A 20,918-nucleotide genomic window follows, 5' to 3' on the forward strand; every position below is an offset into this window, starting at 1 on the left:
ATTATATAGTAGAACGTGAACAAGGAAGGGTGGTAGATTAGTAGTGAACTGTCCAGTTTTCCAGTTTTTATGTAAAATTTGGCCTTTAAATGCACACAAACAAAAAACGGTCCCAAGAGTACACTACAATGTAACGAATGAAAACTCTGTTTTGCTATCCGTGAAATTCGATCCTAATTGTTCTGAGACAGGCGGGATGCTACACATAGATTAGGATATACAGTTAATTAATTGATTTCCTTTTATCCACAAATCCCCTAGATTGACTCGTGCCGGTTTAGATACAGAACCATCCAGCAACATCCCCCACCCCCACCCCACCCCCCAACTTAGCCAGGAACACATTTCTTCCGAGCCTCAGATGTACATCCGTTTTCTCAGAATGCTTGAAAAAGGGAGATAATAGTGGACGTGCTGATTGAGACCTCTTGAACTTCTCGCGAGCGGAACGACCGATGAACGTGTTTCTTCGCAGAGAAAGCCATGCTGCCTAAAATGCAAATCTAGGCTCAAGTGGCGGAGAGAAGGATGTCTCTTGTGACATCAGCAGGTTCTCGAGTGGCGCCATGTTTAGATCAGGCTCGCGCTGATTAAAATGGGGGAGATGAAGAGAGATGCATCAATAATAACGCAGCTGTCCGCCCAGCTGAGAAGCTGGGTCATTATCTCAACGGAATGTGAAGGGAATGGGAAGTGACGGATTAGGGAGCGCGAGAGGATAAGACCCAGCAGCTGTGAACAAAACCCGTGGAGAGACGAGGGCCATTTCGCGGACTCCCAAGTGGGAGCAGGAAATAACCAGCTTTGGCCTAGCCAATAGGTCTCGCCTTTGGGACCTTAAAAGTATTTAGTTATGCAGCAGAATATCCTTACTGCAACATCATTAACTGTTGCATGGCTAAACACTTATAAGGCCCCAAAGGCGAGACTTATTGGCTATGCCAATGCTTGTTGTTTCTCTGTTTAGGAGTTCGTTAAAGCATTTAAAGGAATAGGTAATGTGACAAATGTATGTGGAGATCACGAGGGATGTTAGATGCACAGGGAGAAGGTAAAGAGGGCAACAGGTGCTAAGCGTCATTAGTGACGCCTAAATATAGGCACGGGGACCATTGCTGTAAACAACTCCTACAAAGGAAGCACACAGACTAGAGACCATGGAGACGAGAGCTGTCAAAATGGTGCATCATTTAAGCTGTAGGTCAGAAATAGGTTAGTGATTGTCTTAAAAAAGAAAGATAAATCATGAACACATTGCACTCATGCGAAGGTGAATGATAGACCTATTGGCATTGCCACAACTGCTGCTTCTAAGTACAAACTAGAAACAGTTTGTAACATTACTGGCAGACAGGCTGGAGATGGAGAGTCGCAAATATGAACCTTACTTAGACCCGGGGCTGATATCCTCAACTCAATGTGTCTCTTCAGAAGGGTAATGGGCCTATGATGGAAACTCACTTATCGGACTAACCCGCTGATGTTGACTTGACAACCTATTTTCCATATACTTATGAATGAATGAAATGAAGGCATTTTTATACCGCGCAAAAACTTAGCCCCAAGGGGCATCAAGGCGCACCACAGACAGACATAGAAATCCAAACTCCAAATGACAGGACCAGAAGGCCAGCGGGAAAGCAAAGCCTAATATGCCTGAGAGAAAAGCCAGGTCTTAAGTAATTTTTTGAATATTGCTAAGGATGGTTGACTGGAAAGCTCAAGGGGGAGGAGGTTCCACAGTTTGGGTGCCAAGGTGGAAAAAGCTCTACCTCCCATCTAACCTTAGTAAACCTAGGAACCACCAGCCTGTTCTTTGCAGATGAACGAAGAGTTCTGATAGGGATGTAGGCACACAGAAGAGATCCAATGCTTTCAGATCCTGAGCCATGGATAGCACCATGGGCCAGACAAAGAATTTTTATAAGAGATCCTAGATGGAATTGGAAGCCAATGAAGATCCCTTCTGGCCATTGTTGCAGATGCTCTCCTAGGGAGACTTAGCACCAGTCTGGCTGCCGCATTTTGTACCATTTGGAGGCGATGGATGGAACCTTTATTGATGCCACCATAAAGGGCATTACAATAATCTAGCCTCGATAGTACTAAGCCAGCTGTAGCTTGTTTCCGGGCTGCCAAGGATAGATAAGGAGCAATTTTCTTTAAAATTCTGATGGTGCCACAGCAAGTTGACACTGTCCTATTTACCTGGGGGTCGAAAGAGAGGGTAGGATCAATTTGTACTCCAAGATTCTTAGCAATAGGAGTAGGAGTTGGGCAATCTCCAAGGGACGTGGGCCACCACTCCTTCGACCAGAGATCTTGGCTCCCTCCGAAGACCATAACTTCGTTTTTTTCGCCGTTTAATTTTAAAAAATTACACGTCATCCATTTGGAGACTGCCTCCATACAGGTTCTAAACTTGGAAGCAATCTCACAGACTTACAATTAATGCAGCAATAAATGTAAACTCCGTGCAACACACTGGCCCAGAACTTAATGCTATAGTTCTCAACTAACTAGCTCCAGGACCACCAGCAATCTATATGTCTAATCTTTATATAAATGCTCAATTTATGAATAGTGCTTAATACTGTTTTTATGTGCTATTTAAGGGACTTCACCTCCAACCTTCAGAAGTTTTGAAGTACTATAAATAAAAGTTGCTGCTGTTACCCTACATAATGGTACACATTTTGCCTACCTTGGAAGGATGAAAGTCTGCATGCATACTTTTGATTTGCAGATCACCACGTTTCAGCAGAAAGCTTTCAGCTCACTGAGTCATCTAGTCGGATATACTTTGTGTAACCTGTGTCAAATGCTCCCAGGTTTTGGTGACTGAAAGCACAGATGCACATGACTATGAAGCGCTCTGCCCAGGATCACATAATGTGAAACAATGCTGAATTTAGATTTAGTAATTAAGAAGGATATCTTTGTTTATTGGCTTCATTTCAGACATCAGAAACATGGCCCCCAGGGATTTTTCATCGTGACTAACAATTTACGCATTCATTGGCAAAGTCCATGAGTCCGTGGATGAGATTCAGAAGATCGTCACAGCCTGGCCTCTCTTGCCATCTCCCCGGCCACAAAACACGGAGAGCGTCGGATCTCTACGTCTCTTGCCAATGCAGCGGCTGCAGAGTCTCCCCTGGTGCAGTGCCCGTACAACCTGACCCCTAGCGTGAACCCGCTGTAGCACTGGTAACTTCTACATTGATTTAGACCCTGTAACGAGAGGGTCTTAGCGCCAAACATGAGAGGCTCAGCTTTTTAGTGGTTAAGGATTATCTTCAATTAAAGGCTGGGGCAGGAGAAGAATATTAGAAAGGCTGCACAAGACGCAGGCAAGTCATATTTAGATAAGAAATTGATAATATATCTAGAGTTAATTTAATTAAGATGATTATTTTGCCTAAAGTTTCTTTTTTATTTAATACCATTCCACTCTTTTTTGACCCGCAACCTATAGCCAAATTACAGGGCGAGATCTCTTCTTCTATCGGGGATAAACATATCCAAAGGGTCACATGGAAAAAACGTAGGCGCCAAAGGGAGAAAGGAGGTCTAGCAGCCCCAGATTTACAAATCTATGCATGGGCGTTCCAACTTTTCCACGCTCGTATGTTGTTAAAGATGCCTACAGAGTCTGGTATAGGGAGTATGTTTTTAGTTTTACTCGAAGGTGAGGAGGTAGCGCACTCTGGTTTTTTGTTTAAATTTGGAGATCCTACGTTTTTAAAGAAAATTAAGCTAAAGATTTTGCAGGGGATGGCAAAAACATGGGTTAAGGTGAGGAGCTCAATAAAGTTGGGATATTTTTCTAGTAGAGCCCCTTTGTGGGGGGCACCATGGAATCCTGGGCGGTTGGAAGATAGCTTGTCGGTTCCCTTGAGGGAGGCAGGGTTGGAGGTTTGGGGAGATCTATTTGTTGAGGGGTGTTTGGTACCATGGGAAGTTCTAAAGGAGAGAATTGAGCCAAATCTTTCTAAATTTAAATATATTCAGATCTCTAGTTGGGCACACTCTTATGTCTCACAAGCTGCTCCCCGGAGTAGAGCTCCAGTAGGTGGTGGCAGCCGGCTGGAGTCTCTTCTACTTGATAATCCACCTGGCAAAAAGGAGATATCTTTATGGTACAACACGATCCAAGAAGAATCTAACGGTGAATTTCTTCTACCTGATCTGCTGTGGGCTCCCTTACTTGTTCGTGATAACTTGCAAGATCTATGGTGTACATCATTCAAGGTTCTGTGGGATATTGTAAAGCCTGCCTGGTTGAGAAGGAGCCACCTTTTTACTCTCCATAGAGCATATTACTCCCCACAGAGATTGTCAAAATTCGTACAAGGGACCACAGTGGCATGTGCCAGATGTGGCATAATAGCTGCCTCTGATACTCATATGTTCTTTGAATGTCCTCTCGTGACAGCATTTTGGGACACTATCAGTAACCTACTACGTCATCTCTGGGTTTTCAAATTTCGATTGATCTCCCTCTAGTAATTCTTGGAGTAATGGATGGAGTTAGGAGCCCAGTCAGAAATCTGCTTTTCTACTCAATTTTATTGGCTAGAAGGGAAATACGTAAAAGATGGAAGGACCCACTACCACCTTCCCTTACGGACTGGCGAGCTTCGGTTCTGCAAGTATCAAAGCTTGACTTGCTTAGGGTTGGGAACCGAGACAAAAGATCTTTATGGCATCTGTTGAAATGGGACCACTAATGTGTCCGGTTTTTTTTGGTGTTTTTTTTCCCCCTGGTCCAATGATTACGCTGCTGTGATTTTATTTTTCTCCCTTACCGGTGCTCTGGTTAGATTTCCAAGTATGTTGGCAGCAACACCCACATTTATTTGGTTGCTGGAGATGTGGGTCTTGGGAAGAATGCGTTTTCTTGCTGAAGGGAGATGGAATCGTAACTAATACAACCCTGCCAGTCAGTAGCTGTGACAGCAAGCCGCTTCTTCTTGACCTAACACTTGTAACCATGGTGGAAAATGAGGACCAAAAAAAAAGGATTATCTTCAATTAAAGGCTGGGGCAGGAAAAGAATATTAGAAAGGCTGCACAAGACGCAGGCAAGTCATATTTAGATAAGAAATTGATAATATATCTAGAGGACAAGAAGGAAACGCCAACAGAGCAAGGAAAAGGAGAGAGATTGTAGTGTGCATGCAAGTGAAAGAGGGACAGATAGCAACGCAAGCGACTCATTGTGTTATAAAGCGACCAGGTGGAATCAAAGGAAACACGTTTGACGGCCATCATTACGAGTAAATACTAGCTGGAAAGGATGTACAATAAATAATTCTGCTGCATAGTCAGAGCATTCCACTAGAAAAGTCACCAACAAAGCGAGATTACAGCAAATGCACCAATGCAAGTATTGTGTGTGCAATTTTAGATTCAGCGTAACACAGCTGCTTCTGAACGAGGTTTGTGGGGCGCAAAGATGCCGCTAAGAGTGTCCCAGCTCACTCTGCTTTGATGTGCTGCCGTTACCTCCGAGTTCATTTTAAGTGCCGTTTACGAGAAAGAAAGACTTTCACTGCAGTGTTTCCTAGTTTTCACCACACTTTATTCATAGTGTTTGTAAAGTTATGGTGCACACTGGGAATCAAAAACTCCAGAAGCATCAACTGGCTTCCTTTCTGCACAATCCTGTAACCCGCAATGAAACCATAAATGCTCAATAGAATCAATGGTGGCAATTGTCTACAAAGTGACTGGATGATAGAACTCAACATGGCATATGTGAGATCACCTGACTAAAGTAGTGCCGTGGCAGGGCTAAGCAGGTCTGCAGAAATCACAGCTCTGCTTGATGAGCTGTGTGCTACAAGCATGAAGGGTAGGATTGCGCGTACACTAAAACTGCGTTAAACAATTTAAACATCTTGGCTTTCAACACACCAAAGGACAACATCAACAGCCTCCTATAGAAAAGCCTGAGAGGGGGAGCAGGAGGTGAGCCCGCGAGTGGTGCGCGCGCACTGAGGAGAGCAGTCTGCTGTTTTTCAAAGCAGGTACTCGTGCTTGTGGCACGCCGCTACGCACTCCCGCAAGGCGTATGCCGCCACAAGCAAGAGTATGTGTTTTGAAAAAGAGCTGAACGATGACTAAATGTTTCCTACTTAGCGCATGCGTGCTGCGTAGGCGAGACCTAAAAAATACCGCAGCAGATTGGGTGGTACGCAGTTTTTGCTGATTGTAAGAAAGAGCATTGGGGACATGAAAGTCACGAGCCATAGTTCTGCTCATTATTGGCCCACAGCTATGGGCGGGAATTCAGAGATCGTGTTATTTGAACGTCTGCTTCAAGGAACGTACCTAAATCCCTCTCATGTGGAACGAGGTCAAAGAAAATTAGATTTTTCTCTCAGACGTGTTTTTTTATTGGACACATTTTTGGATAGCAAGAGCTATAGACGGTATCTTTAACTTTGTGGGAACCGTAGCGTCCACGCTCTATTTCAAGGTTGTACCACAAAGGATCTACAACTTCAAACTGCAGGGCGGGCCCAAGTGGAAGGGTTGGTGGGGTGTTGGAGGGGCTGAATTGACCATGTGGGGTTTGGAGGGAGTGAAGGTGGGAGGCTTTAGCAAATGGGCATTTACTATGCCTCTGGGGAACGTAGACAAGTGTCATGCTGACAAAAGTGTTGTGTTTTGAGGGAAAGAAAATTGAGGGGTACTGAGGCACTCTGTAATAGGCAATCAGTATTGTTTTTATCACTCAAGACCTGCAGGTGTCAAAGGGGAGAGGGAATGGTGGTAGATAGAAATAATTCTCAAAGTCCCCCATGCTTTGGATATTTTAACACTTTTAGAGATGGTTAAATAGTATTTGATGTAATTTTCTAACTAATCATAATTGTAAGTCTTAAACTGTTAAATAGGTTGATAGGTGATGATTATAAAAAATTGTTTTGAGAAAATATGTTGTCATAATGGGACATTTCGATGACTCTCTAGTACTGCCTGCCAACTCTACACACAATGACAGCAATGTCCTGAACTTCTTGCCTGGGTTTTCCATGAAACATAAATAACACCAATGAATACCTTCCTATCTGGCTTGATCAGAATTTGATGTGTAGCTTGTTTTCCTTCTCTGTTATTTTCCTGTGTAACTTTTATTGATTTTCTAAAGTAAGTACCAGATTACAACAGCAGTTACACAAAAGAGTACAAGTGTAATAGGAGAGATGAGATAGAGAAACACCATAAATGAGGAAGGAGACAGACGTCCATGAAGTCACAAAGACCAGAAATCATAATATTAAATGTAAATTTCAGAAGACATGACTAAAATTCTTCCAACTAAAATTAAAAAAGACAAACAGGCTACATCAGGTTTACTCAAATCAAATGCAGTTCTACATACCCATGGATAACCATTGTTCAAAGAACAATTCACCAAAGAGCTTCAGAGCATCAGAATCGCAATGAACACATCAACACACATCGCAGCGGGGCCATCAGTTGACACATTATTGGCGTTGCTTTTCCTATTGAGACTGATATAGGTTTAACAATAGTACTGTCCCTGCTCTGTCTAGTTTCGAAAATGCATTAGCAATATGTCTGGTGACTACCTGGAAATTGAACCAGGAATTATTCATTGATTCAAAGCGCAGGACTGACATGTTTTGCATTCTTTGGAGAACTTGGGAAGGTCCTGGTGCTGAACAGCAATTAGGCGATGACATCTACTTGCTCTCGGGGCAAGATGAGGCTTTTCTCACGTTAAACATCCAAGGAGAATTCAGTAGCTCATCAATGAAGATTTCTACCTTCCTGAATACATTAATTGCTCCATATCTCAGGTTAGCAAAACCACTGCCTTGAGACTTATCTTGAGAATGTTTGGGGCCCTAGGCAAGGCAGATTTTGAGGACCCCTGTTAGGAACAACTTTGGATTTTATTACCCATTTTCTTCTAATTCATGTCCTTGTGACGTCAAGCAAAATGGGGTCACTCAAAAACAGGTGAAATTTGCCTAGCCTGCTTAAGGATGAAAATGCTACTATTCCTATTGCCAATAAGTTAAAACTAATACAAAATGTTTATAAAAACAATAAGAAATATGCCATGTCTAGGAACTCAAAAATGCTTAAGATGATCATGGGCAAAAAGGGAAAGAGTAGAGGTAGGCAGAGAGGAGTAAAGTTTACATACAGATATATACAGAAGTGAGACAGAGAGGAAGTTCACTTTCCCAGTGGGGCCCTTGGAAGATGGGGGCACTGGGCAATTGCCCACTTTGCCCATGCCTTAAAATGTCTCGGTTTGTCTCAAGCTCTAAAGCTTCTCTAAATTACCTATTATTCCTGTTTCCAACCTCTTCAGCAAAGGTTTAAGCTGGGGTTAAGAATGCCCTTAAGGCTCTTGGTTCTCCCCTGACAGGTGATTGACACGTGAGTGGCATTCACATGCTAATTGTAACAGAATAAATAAATAATAATGTACACATATGTTTATCCCCTAGTGTCTGCAAATCCGAGGAGACACTGTCAATTTGCTAAGCTTTTTTTCCCTAAGTCAACAAACAAGGGTCATGAAGAAATCACATACCTGATCTGATTGGTTTGTTCATCAATGGCATCTACCGCACTCTCAACAGAGCTCAGAAGTGATTGAATCTGGTTGGCTGTCTCCTTCAACAAGAATCGGGTTACAAACTGGTCCACGTTGGTACCTCTTTCATACACCTGATCAGGAAGGAAAGTTTCCGATGAGATGTCAAATAAACAGAACATTCTTTGGACATTGTAAGATATGAAAGATGTTTTGACATATTGTATTAGTGATTCTTGAATCTTTATCATGCTGTATTGCAAGGAGGGATACACCAATGTTAAACTAGTTAAAAAGCAATACAAACTCTTTAAGAGCGGGTTTTACTTTTACACTTTGCAACAATCATCATTTCTTTTGACAGATTGTTGTTCAATCTGTCCCATACCAGTTATGCACAAATTTCTATATGAGGGGCGTTAACCCAATGACTGTTTGTAATGAGTTAAATAATATGGTCAAACAACCAGAACAATTACAACAAGCATTGGCATTGCCAATAGGTCTCGCTTGTGGGACCTTATAAGTATTTAGTTTTGCAGCACAATATGATGAGTGGCGTTGCGTGTGTGAGTGGCGTTGCGTGTGTGAGTGGCGTTGCGTGTGTGAGTGGCGTTGCGTGGGCGAGTGGCGTTGCGTGGGCGAGTGGGGTTGCGTGGGCGAGTGGGGTTGCGTGGGCGAGTGGGGTTGCGTGGGCGAGTGGGGTTGTGTGGGCGAGTGGTGTTGCGTGTGTGAGTGGCGTTGCGTGTGTGAGTGGCGTTGCGTGTGTGAGTGGCGTTGCGTGGGTGAGTGGGGTTGCGTGGGTGAGTGGGGTTGCGTGGGTGAGTGGCGTTGCGTGGGTGAGTGGCGTTGCGTGTGTGAGTGGCGTTGCGTGTTTGAGTGGCGTTGCGTGTGTGAGTGGCGTGGCGTTGCGTGTGAGTGGCATTGCGTGTGAGTGGCATTGGGTGAGTGGCGTTGCGTGGGTGAGTGGCGTTGCGTGGGTGAGTGGCGTTGCGTGGGTGAGTGGCGTTGCGTGTGTGAGTGGAGTTGCGTGTTTGAGTGGCGTTGCGTGTGTGAGTGGCGTGGCGTTGCGTGTGAGTGGCGTTGCGTGTGAGTGGCGTTGCGTGGGTGAGTGGCGTTGCGTGGGTGAGTGGCATTGCGTGTGTGAGTGGCATTGCGTGTGTGAGTGGCGTTGCGTGTGTGAGTGGCGTGGCGTTGCGTGTGAGTGGCGTGGCGTTGCGTGTGAGTGGCGTTGCGTGGGTGAGTGGCGTTGCATGGGTGAGTGGCGTTGCGTGGGTGAGTGGCGTTGCGTGGGTGAGTGGCGTTGCGTGTGAGTGGCGTTGCGTGTTTGAGTGGCGTTGCGTGTGTGAGTGGTGTGGCGTTGCGTGGGTGAGTGGCGTTGCGTGGGTGAGTGGCGTTGCGTGGGTGAGTGGCGTTTTGAAAATGCAAAATTGTTGTTTATTTATTTTTGTTTGTGAAATAAAGTTAAATAAAAACAATTGTGCATTTTCAAAACACAAGCTAACAAAAATGTCACTGCTAATAAATGTATCTGTTTATATTTGCATTAAGGGTGCAGTACTTCACAACTCTACAGGGACACCTAGTAACAGCCTGTGGTACTGCACCCTTTCCTTGAGACCTAACATGGAAATAGAATTACGCAGTGTCGTAAAAAGCAAAACAAAAAAACATTAGCATTGGCAATGGCAATAGCTCAAAGTTACACTAATGCAAGACCAATTGCATTACAAATACTTGTTACATTTTGGTTACCGATCCGTGTCGGATCAGTGACTAAAAATAGAAGAAAACATATGAAAGTGGTTTTATTTCATTTTTAAAGTGGATGGGTGATTCTGAGGGCGAACGTGATGGGGGGGGGCGAGAGAACGAAGCAACAAAGGGGGGAGGTGGAGAGTATGTGGAAGCAACAAGGTGATAAGTTGCACAAAGGGCGCCGGTGGTGGAAGCCGTGGATAGAGCACATGGCAAGCGCAAGAGAGAGGAATCAGGGTGAAGCCGGTGGGTGACAGAACAACAGAGAGTGCAGGAGGAAAGACTTACACAAGAACAAGCGTTTTTTGAGTGGTTTTGTAGCCTTTGCGGTGTGCCGCGTTTTAACTTTATATGCTTAAAGCTAAAGCGCGGGGTGCCGTCAATGCTATACAAATTAAAAAATAGAAAGTGAAGGCAGGCGCCCGCCATGTTGAAATTTCACTAATGCAGACCTATTTCATTGCAAATACTTGTTTAATTTTGGTTACCGATCTGTGTTGGATCAGTCACTACAAATACAAGCATAGGTGTCGCATTTGGGAAAGTTAAAGCTCTTGGTTTTGAAAATGCTGAAAAGCCGAAGAGGTATATGCTGTGGGTGGTCTCTGCAGCAGGACGTAAGTCAGAATTTAAAAGCCCAGGCAGTGGCCAATTGGAGGAGCAGGCCTTGAGGACAGCATGCATCGTAAAGGGCCGGTGAGCTGCTGACAATAGACGCATGGGTACCATAGTTAAAGTGTACCATAGTTAAAGTTAAAGCAAGGCAAGGTGCGCTGTTGAAAAGAATTACGAATATTTTAAAAGTGGATTTAGGTGAGCCGCGCAGCACAAAAGTAAGGTGCGCAGCTGAAATGTTAAATCTAAAGCATGTTGTGTCGCATTGAAAATAAAAACAAAATAGTTAAAGTTATAGTGCGACGTCCAGGCAAGTGCTTTTTGGTAAATATAAAGCGGCCACACAAGAGTTGCGGCCACCATATTTTAAGTTAGAGCGAGATGTCGCAGCATGCCCTTTTTGTAAATATAAAAAGCGTTTAATAATGTGCAATATCCAAAGCAGCTGTAGCCAAGGATGGGGAGCGGGCGTGTACAGTGAGAGCTTTTTGTAAATATGAAGCGGCCAATAAAGCGCGACGTCCAAGCAGCTGTACCCAAAGAAGAGGAGAAAGCTTAAAACGAAACAAGGAAAGCCGTAGGGGGGGGAGAGGGGAAAGGGGGGGGGGGTCGGGAATGCGAACGAGGGGAGAAGTGTGGCAGGCAGGTGGCTGCGCGGAGGGAAGCCAGATGGGGGCGGGAGAGCCTGGTGGGGGGGGGGCGCAAAGAGGAGAAAAGAAATGCGACACGGCGGGCAGGGGAGGGGGCGGAGCGGGTAAAAAAAAAAAAGACGGAGGGAAAGGCAGATAAGGGGAGGGCATTGCTGTGGGGAGGGGGTGTAGGAGAAATGCACACGGCGGGCAGGGGAGGGGGCGGAGCGGGGAGAGCGGCATGTGGGTGTGAAGAAGCCGGGGCCTTTGAAGTGAAGCTAAGCTTCACTTCAAAAGGTGTCGGAGGAATGCGGCTGAGGGAACAGACGGCGATTGCGGCTGAGGGAACTGATGTGCACGCGCTTTTAAGCTCAATGCACATGCGCATTGAGCTTAAAAGTCACGGGCACTGCAAGGAATCGCCACGATTCCTTGCTTGTTAGTTAAAGAGTGGTTAAGCCGCAATAGGCTCGCAAGCTCGATGCGCATGCGCATCGACAGGCGAGACCTAAAAAGCACGCTATTGTACAATTGAAAATACTAAAGCGGGAGACTTTTTGTGTAAAAGAGTGACATTTTTTAATTGCCCTTGATTTGGATTAGAAACAATGTATTTTGAAATGAAGTGACTAGATTAGTCATAGATTTTTTATGAAAAATAATAATATATGTTAAAGGCCATTTGATCTGTTTTTGAAGCTTTATTTTTTGCATCAAATACCTCCTTCAGTATCTGAGACTCCGTTTTGAAAATAAAGTAGATAACCTGGTTCCAAGTAACATACATTTCGCGCTGTGTATTGCCAAGGAAGAAATTGCTTGATGAGGTAAGCTTGGGCTGTCATTATAGGTGAAGCCTAATCCTATTAAAATGTGCCCTTAGCCTAACCCTTTCTGTGACCTAGTGCATCTCACCATCAGTAGTCTTTGATGGGTTTATTCTAGATTTGAAGTGATAGGGAAGACCTTTCCATCCGGCTAAAATAGAAAGTCTGAACTTTCTATTGAAAGGTTCAAAGATCTTTTTGAGAAAATAGGGCTTAAGCGTCCCTCATGATAAACAACATCACAATAGATATATCTTAACCAAGCTAGGTATTACAATTAAAAATAACCGCCAATTTGCAGCATATACACCAGACATTAGTGTTAGATTTTAATTTAAATATAATCTTACGTATTTAATGTGTTACATATGAGGAAGAGGTCACCATTAGTTCAAGATGAAAAGTTATTTGCAAAGGAACAAAACACAAAATGTTTAACTTTTTATGTGTATGGAAAGCAGTGACGTGGGGCAAACCTATTTCAAGCTAGGCAATATATATTTTCATGAAAATCAATGAAGTATCTGTGTCTTATATGTAAACCAAATTGGAAAAACAATAAAATGCTGCAAGAAGTTGAGGTCTGGAGCTATCTTCATTTAAAAAGTGTCTTTTCTACTAACTATTAGATTGACACCTTTTTATTTCGATTCATGGAAATCATAAACTTTGAATTTGTTTAGTGATAGATTTGAAATCTTATTTCTTTTGCCAATGAAAATAATAATTAAAAATTGATAAGAGGTTAGAGAACAGTACATCATTTGTGCAATGCCTATGACTAAAGAGAGGGTTATAGAGTTGCTTGGTGAAGCATGAATTTCTCTGACAAAGTATTCAGATTTGGTTTGAAAATGATAATTTGTGAGCTTCCATTTGGAATTTAAGTCAGTTGAGGTATTCTGCGGTTTCAAGGTGTAGCAATCTTTTCTCCAACTGTCAGACTTTACTGTGACTTAGACCTCAGGAGACCGAGGGGGCGGTCATTTGTAAATTCAATGAGTTTGGCTTTGAGAAGGGGTAGATGATCCATGTGTTCTGAGGATTTCTCAGTGAATCTGTTCACAATGGGGGTTGAGAATGTGTGTCCGCGAGGTTTGGAGACCATCTTTAGCAAGGTCAGTTTCGAGGATATCCAGAGAGTAGGTGAGGGAGTTTAATCTGTTTTTATGTAAGTGTCAGATTTCTCATCTTAAATGGAGGCACATGGCAATCAGCCCTATCTAGCAAGAGAGGACCACTTTAACAGTAAGTACCGCGATGCCATGTTTGTCTCGTTTCATACATCCCAGGTTGAATTACCTTACCAGAGGATGTCGCATTGGCATCAGAAGAATGATGTCAGTAGAAATTGTTTTCATCATCAGTATCTAAAAATGTTCCTTTGCCTTATGTTCTGTAACATCAATGTATAACTAACTGTCCGGTGCATTGTATGCAAATGGAATTACAACTGTGCAATAAGCAGCAAGAAACTGTAATTCCTTAAACATGGCCAAATCTTTACTGTGGTCAGTATCCCATATAATTCAACTTGCCTGACAGTTTTGACCTACCATATGTAACACATTTCACAACAAAGTGCATGATAACTAGTTTATATACTAACAGCATGATAACTATAGGATATGAAGCCAGAACAACCGTAAATGCTTGTGGATATCAAAGTATACAATGCTGTGAGCATCAACGGAGTGTACGGTGTGTCTGGAAAACATTTCTGTGCCTCAACAAGGGCAGTCTGTGCTATATAAACATTGATACTGTATTATACCGTTATCTGATGTAAGGCAGAAATGATTGTGCTGTGATGGATTCACTGCTAGACTCTAGACTAAAATGAATATATGGCGTTACAATGCAAACAATTACAATGCATGCCTTTACAATGCAGTTTTTACAGCGCGACTACTATTACAACGCATGATTTTACAACGCATGCCATTACAACGGATTTTTAGAAACTACCATTAGAACGCATACCATTACAACGCATGCTATTACAACGCATAATACTTTTGGGGCAAAAGTGGGGTAAGTGTTGGATAGTATAGGGGTAAAAATTACTATTCCCACTCCAGTGAGTGCAACAGTAGGGTACGTTTTGGATAGTGTAGGGGTAAAAATACTATCCCCATGTAACCCAAAACTCATATCCACCCTAAAACAAAAATATCCCCATTACTTACCTGTTAATGCGTTGTAATGGTATGCATTGTAATGGCATGCCTTGTAATGGTATGCATTGTAATGGCATTTGTTGTAATGCCATGCGATGTAAAGGCAGTTGCGTTGTAACAGCTGCGTTGTAGAGGTAGTGCGTTTCTAATGTCTGCGTTGTAATGGTTGTTTCCCATCTAAAATCACCTTTGCTTGAAATGTTCAGCCATCCCCACCACAGAAGTAGGTTGTTACTACAATGTGCAGTGAGGGTTTGGATGCGTCATGTTAGGCCATCCTCCTCTGAAAGCAGCCCCTAGCCTGCAACTCCGTGGGATGAAGCCAAAGTGACAGAAGGGCAGGTTCTGTCATGGATGGATTGCCCTCAGCTTAGTTGCAAAAGTGTTTACATACTTTATTCCCCTAGCTCCCTTTACTGTTTCCATGCAGGCACCGGCTTCCTGGTATTGTCCACAGTCATGCTTCAGTCAGGCAGACTGGAAATGTTGAACCTTGGTACAAGATTGCTCGCGTTTCCTTTTCCACTTGAACCGTTGAGATAGAATTACGCCATTCCGGTGGGAGTACTTCAGTCATACCTCACTGCTCCCAGGGCTATCCTCCACTCAACCGAAAGACTCATCTCTTGAACTTGAAAGCGTGGCAGCATCTTCCTATTCCTGGAAAGCACAATTGGGTTGTAATTGAGGCAAGGATCATTTTCAAAATATGCTGCATTGCCTACAAAGCGATCCATCTACTAAAAAGCACCTACCACGCTGCCCTTCCAAATAGATCTGGTTGCCAATACGTCCTCAGAAAATATAATGTTCCGTTGGAAAATGGAGATTCAAATGATTATGCCTATTTTACTTGTATCACACAGACTTTAAAATTCAATTGCTTCTAGGTAATGAAGCATGGAATTGGCATGAAAAGCTGAAGAGGTTACATTTAAATGATGCTACATGTTTACTTTTGGTTAAACTGACCGTGTTCAGTCAGGGTCGCCAAGTCATACATATGACCAGGTCAGGTTGTGGCTTTTGGGATCATGATCTGGGCCATCCGATACCGTGACCAACTCCAAGAGGTATATTTGGATGGATCAATGGGGTCAGAAAAGCTGTGTCTCAAGTTTTGTTCGGAACTTCTCTATTGAATGGGCCTGTTGGATTATTCCTGGCTGATTATTCCAGAGGGAATGGCTGTTATGGAGACGTTTCGGTTATATGCATTTGCATCCAAAACCTCACAAGCGTGTAGTCAGAGAAAACACTGCCTGAGGGTTTCTGGCCACTGCAACTGGAAATTGGTACAGCATCAGTTTCTTCAGCCTGAAATCTTGGATCTTAAATTGATTCAGATGCAGGGGTGTAGCTGTAGGAGGGGTGATTGGGGTGTGCCACTACCCAAATAAATGCATTCTTGGCTCGAGAGTTGGGTCTGGGGGCCCAGGGTCAGGTCTCCTATGCATTTGTTAGTTTTTCTCTTCGTTCTTATTTGACTAAAAGCTGTTAACTTTTTTATTTTTGTAAAATCATGAACTTAGACAGATGCTCATGTAACACAAATCAGTATTGAACCTGTTCCTCATGAGAACAGGGTATCCCAAGCCTTGGTCATCTCATCCTTTGCACATCATCATCAGGGGCAGTTACTCCCTTAGGGCGGAGGAACGCCGCCCCACTGCTTTCTCGCAGGGCCGACACAACCAGTCATGCACACTGTACATTTTCTCTATATAGGCTGCATGCAGCCTACATAGATAAAATGGCCTCCCTACTGGCGCCCGACTGGGGGATGTCCGCACGAATCACAACGCTGCCATTGCAGCATTGTGATTGGCTTAGGGAGTGGAGAGAGGCTGCCTTGGCTTGATCTTATTCCAGCAGCGGGACCTGGCCAGGAGGGGAGGAGGCGCGGGACCCGGTAAGGTACTTTCTTTTGTTGTTGTTAAATTCAGACCCACCCCACGCGTGAACATCCGCACAAACCTGACATTCACCACCCGTGAGTCATGTGAGCCGCTACAATTCAGCATACTGTTTTTAAGTCAGGAAATTTGCGATTTACACCCCCCTAATCTCACTGATTAAGCTCCATCCCTGTTCAGATGTTTCTTTAACTGTACAAATTAGAAAATGTGCGTCCATTGGTGGTTCAGGCGACTATACTTAATTTCCTGTGCTTGGGCGCCCTAGCTTGCTTGATACAACTGTTGAATAGATTCAGATTGCAGCTGCCAGGTTTGCACGTGAGCTCCCTCAGCGTTCTTCTGCATTCCTCGCCTTAAATAGCCTGCATTGGCTGCCTGTAGCAAGATGGTTACTTTAAAGATCCTCTGTATTGTATTCCAAACTTACCCCTGTTTTGGCCCTTGGTACTAACAGCAAACGTTTCTTCATTATTATCCTATTTGTGCACTGAGGGCATCAGAAGCTCATTTACATTTGGTTCCCAGGGTCTGTTGTCCTCGATAAGACCTGTATGTTATTAACCCGTTACGTGCTTATGATGGAACCACGCCATCATGAGTCACGGGCGGCGTGTGCTCATGACGACGTGGTTCCGTCATGCGGCTGCCGCTCCGCCCACGCAGCATTAATTCCCCGCCTGTGAAGGCGAATTAATGAGCGGGCGGGGCCTGATGGAACCACTCCGTCATGAGCACCCGCCGCCCGTGACTCATGACGGCGTGGTTCCGTCATGAGCACCGCAGCGCCGCGCTCACCCCTTAGCCCCCCTGCGCCGCAGCAAAGGGGTTAATAAGCTGTTGCCTTCAGGAAAGCACTAAAAACGTACCTTTCTTCTCATTAATCGTGTCTGCTGCTTGCTAAATTCATTAATAATTCACTGCTTTATTTCCTTGTTTTCTGGTGTTTCTGTCCCAGCGCAAGGACACCTATGTTGGTGTCAGCGCGCTTCATGATTCCTCTTTACTTTGCATTACATAGGTACATCATAACCAGGGCCACTGCAATTATTTTTAAATAATTATAGATTTGCCACATAATCCATCATCTGCTGCATAATCTGCAGATTTTAAAAACAAATTTGGTTCTAGCTTAGGCGGTTCAAAAGTTACGGAGAACACAGTGACTCGTGTTGCTGCGCATTGGAAGGCCCTCTGCAAAGGTTGACTGGTCACCTTTCTGTAGCTTATTGTTATATTTATTTGTTAAACTAGTACTAATGAGGTGGAACTAATTCCCAGACAGTGTTAACAAGTTTAAAAAATGAGGAAGCAATACTATCACAAAATGTGTTGCATGATGCAGCATAATTTGACTTTTCTTGCCGCATAATTTACTCAACCGTGCCGCATTATCTGGCTCTGCCCTGCCACATAATTCCAGTGGCCCTGATCATAACACACAAAGTAATGACAATACAGGTCTGTGCAGCAATGCAAATCCATTGATAAGCTGCATGGCACACGCACCAAAGTCTTCTCCTACTCTTGGCTTAAATTTCTACTTTTTGGTGTGATATAGAAGGTGCTCTAGTAATAGCACTAAAGACGGAAGCATTGCAACATGCCTTGCTTGCCACCAGCTTGCAAGAAACCAGCATAGGCGAGCAAGAGGGATGTTCCAAACAAGACAGTCAATTTTTGACACTTCTTTTCTCTGGGAGTTGCTTTAATAAATTATTTTACACCAAAATGTCAAATAATAATAACATTTTAAAATGTGGCATTTCCCTAAAGGATGTATCCACCAGAATATAGATGAAGGAATTTCATCTGGCATAAATATTGGGTCCTAAACATAGTTCGCGGAAATATAGCCTCATTGGAGGTATTAATAGAAATTCTACACCATTTGAGATGATAATATTTTGGTAAACTATATTTAGGACACAAAGTTTATGTCGAACGATATTCTGACGCGCAGCCCATTCCTGTTATTTTTAATATGCTGTATGTGACAAAGGCAATAAAACTGTGGTGGTTGCAAAGACATAACATTGATCTCAAATGCTAACAGTGAAGGGTGCAAGAGGTGGATGTAGCTCTGCGGTCCCTCACTGGCGAGGGATGTGTATAACTCTGCAGTCCCTCACTGGTGGTGGGGAGGTGTTCAGCTCTGCGGTCCCTCACTGGCGAGGGAGGTGTACAGCTTGTGGTTCCTCACTGATGGAGCGGTGTTCAGCTCTGCGGTCCCTCACTGGCGAGGGAGGTGTACAGCTCTGTGGTTCCTCACTGAGGGAGCGGTGTACAGCTCTGCAGTCCCTCAATGGGGGGTGTACAGCTCTGCGGGCCCTCACTGGGGTTGAGTGTACAGCTCTGCGGTCCCTCACTGGGGTTGGGTGTACAGCTCTGCGGTCCCTCACTGGGGTTGGGTGTACAGCTCTGCGGTCCCTCACTGGGGAGGGATGTGTACAGCTCTGCGGTCCCTCACTGGGGTTGAGTGTACAGCTCTGCGGTCCCTCACTGGGGTTGGGTGTACAGCTCTGCGGGGCCTCACTGGGGTGAGGGGACGTGTACCACTTTGCGATCTTCTCACTGGGGAGGGAAGTGTACAGCGCTGCGGTCCCTCACTGAGGGGAGGGAAGGTATACCGCTCCGCAGTGCCTCTCAGTGGAGGGGGTGTACCGCTCTGCGGTCCCTCACTGATGGGAGGGAAGGTTTACCGCTCCGCAGTGCCTCTCAGTGGAGGGGGGGGTGCAGCTCTGCGGTCCCTCACTGAGGGAGGGAAGGTATACCGCTCCGCAGTGCCTCTCAGTGGAGGGGGTGTACCGCTCTGCGGTCCCTCACTGATGGGAGGGAAGGTTTACCGCTCCGCAGTGGCTCTCAGTGGAGGAGGTGTACCGCTCTGCAGTCCCTCAATGGGGGGTGTACAGCTCTGCGGGCCCTCACTGAGGTGAGGGGAGGTGTACCACTCAGTGATCCTCTCACTGGGGAGGGAGGTGTACAGCTCTGCAGTCCCTCAATGGGGGGTGTACAGCTCTGCGGGCCCTCACTGAGGTGAGGGGAGGTGTACCACTCAGCGATCCTCTCACTGGGGAGGGAGGTGTACAGCTCTGCGGTCCCTCACTGGGGTTGAGTGTACAGCTCTGCGGTCCATCACTGGGGTTGGGTGTACAGCTCTGCGGGGCCTCACTGGGGTGAGGGGACGTGTACCACTTTGCGATCTTCTCACTGGGGAGGGAAGTGTACAGCGCTGCGGTCCCTCACTGAGGGGAGGGAAGGTATACCGCTCCGCAGTGCCTCTCAGTGGAGGGGGTGTACCGCTCTGCAGTCCCTCAATGGGGGGGTGTACAGCTCTGCGGGCCCTCACTGAGGTGAGGGGAGGTGTACCACTCAGCGATCCTCTCACAGGGGAGGGAGGTGTACAGCTCTGCGGTCCCTCACTGGGGTTGAGTGTACAGCTCTGCGGTCCATCACTGGGGTTGGCTGTACAGCTCTGCGGGGCCTCACTGGGGTGAGGGGAGGTGTACCACTTTGCGATCTTCTCACTGGGGAGGGAAGTGTACAGCGCTGCGGTCCCTCACTGATGGGAGGGAAGGTTTACCGCTCCGCAGTGCCTCTCAGTGGAGGGGGGGGGGGGTGCAGCTCTGCGGTCCCTCACTGAGGGAGGGACGGTGTACAGCTCTGCGGTTCCTCTCAGTGGAGGGGGTGTACCGCTCTGGGGACCCTCACTGGGGTGTCCAGCACTGCGGTCCCTCAGCACACCGGATCAGAAAGCCTCAGATTAATGAGCCCTCCACACCGGGCAGGAGAGCTTGGGACGTGCTTACTGCTGACAAGGCCGGCTTCACACATGGGACTCTTTGAAGGAGAGGAAGGACATGGAAATATACCTAATTCCCAAGGCCTTAAATTACTGTAAATCACAAAAATACAAAAGTGTGCAGTCAGCAGAACCTTCCAAGGAACACACTGATGTTGTTCCTGCCGCTCAAAAATATACTTTCGCATGCTTTTCTAAAAATCGATATTTGTCTGAAACTGAAACATTGTCCAATCATTTTGCGAAATGCAGTGGATTGTTTTGCAAATGACAACTCTGTTGAGTTTATTCGTGTTTTTCCTTCATTAGATACAATTTGCATTGAAGTGACATTGAAGAAAGACCGTGTCCTGCCGATATGGTTGTGTTCATGCTGCTCCCCTCAGCACGTGCGCTGACCCCTTGAGGTTTCATACTGCACCCAGCGACGCTAGCAGATAACCCCACTAAGAGCTCATCCCTCAACCCTGTCACCGCACCCCTCCGGATTCCTACTACACCCTGCTACGCTAACAGATAAAATACCAAATAAGAGCTCATCTCTCCCCATGCGCACTTCAGCACCCTGCAACGCTCATCACATAGGCATCCAACCACAGGC

The 20,918-nt window shown here is 45.2% G+C and overlaps 1 protein-coding gene across 1 annotated transcript in view; it reads right to left on the reverse strand.

Moving 5' to 3' along the window:
- Window positions 1-20,918, reverse strand: part of NECAB2 (N-terminal EF-hand calcium binding protein 2) — a 1,192,488-nt gene that overhangs the window by 332,167 nt on the left and 839,403 nt on the right. The window contains exon 6 of the mRNA XM_078668986.1: window positions 8,588-8,724. Coding sequence (XP_078525112.1) covers window positions 8,588-8,724 — 137 coding nt within the window. The remainder of the gene's footprint in view (window positions 1-8,587; window positions 8,725-20,918) is intronic.

Source organism: Lissotriton helveticus, chromosome 12 (assembly GCF_964261635.1).
Source record: "Lissotriton helveticus chromosome 12, aLisHel1.1, whole genome shotgun sequence".
Taxonomy (NCBI): Eukaryota; Metazoa; Chordata; class Amphibia; order Caudata; family Salamandridae; genus Lissotriton; species Lissotriton helveticus.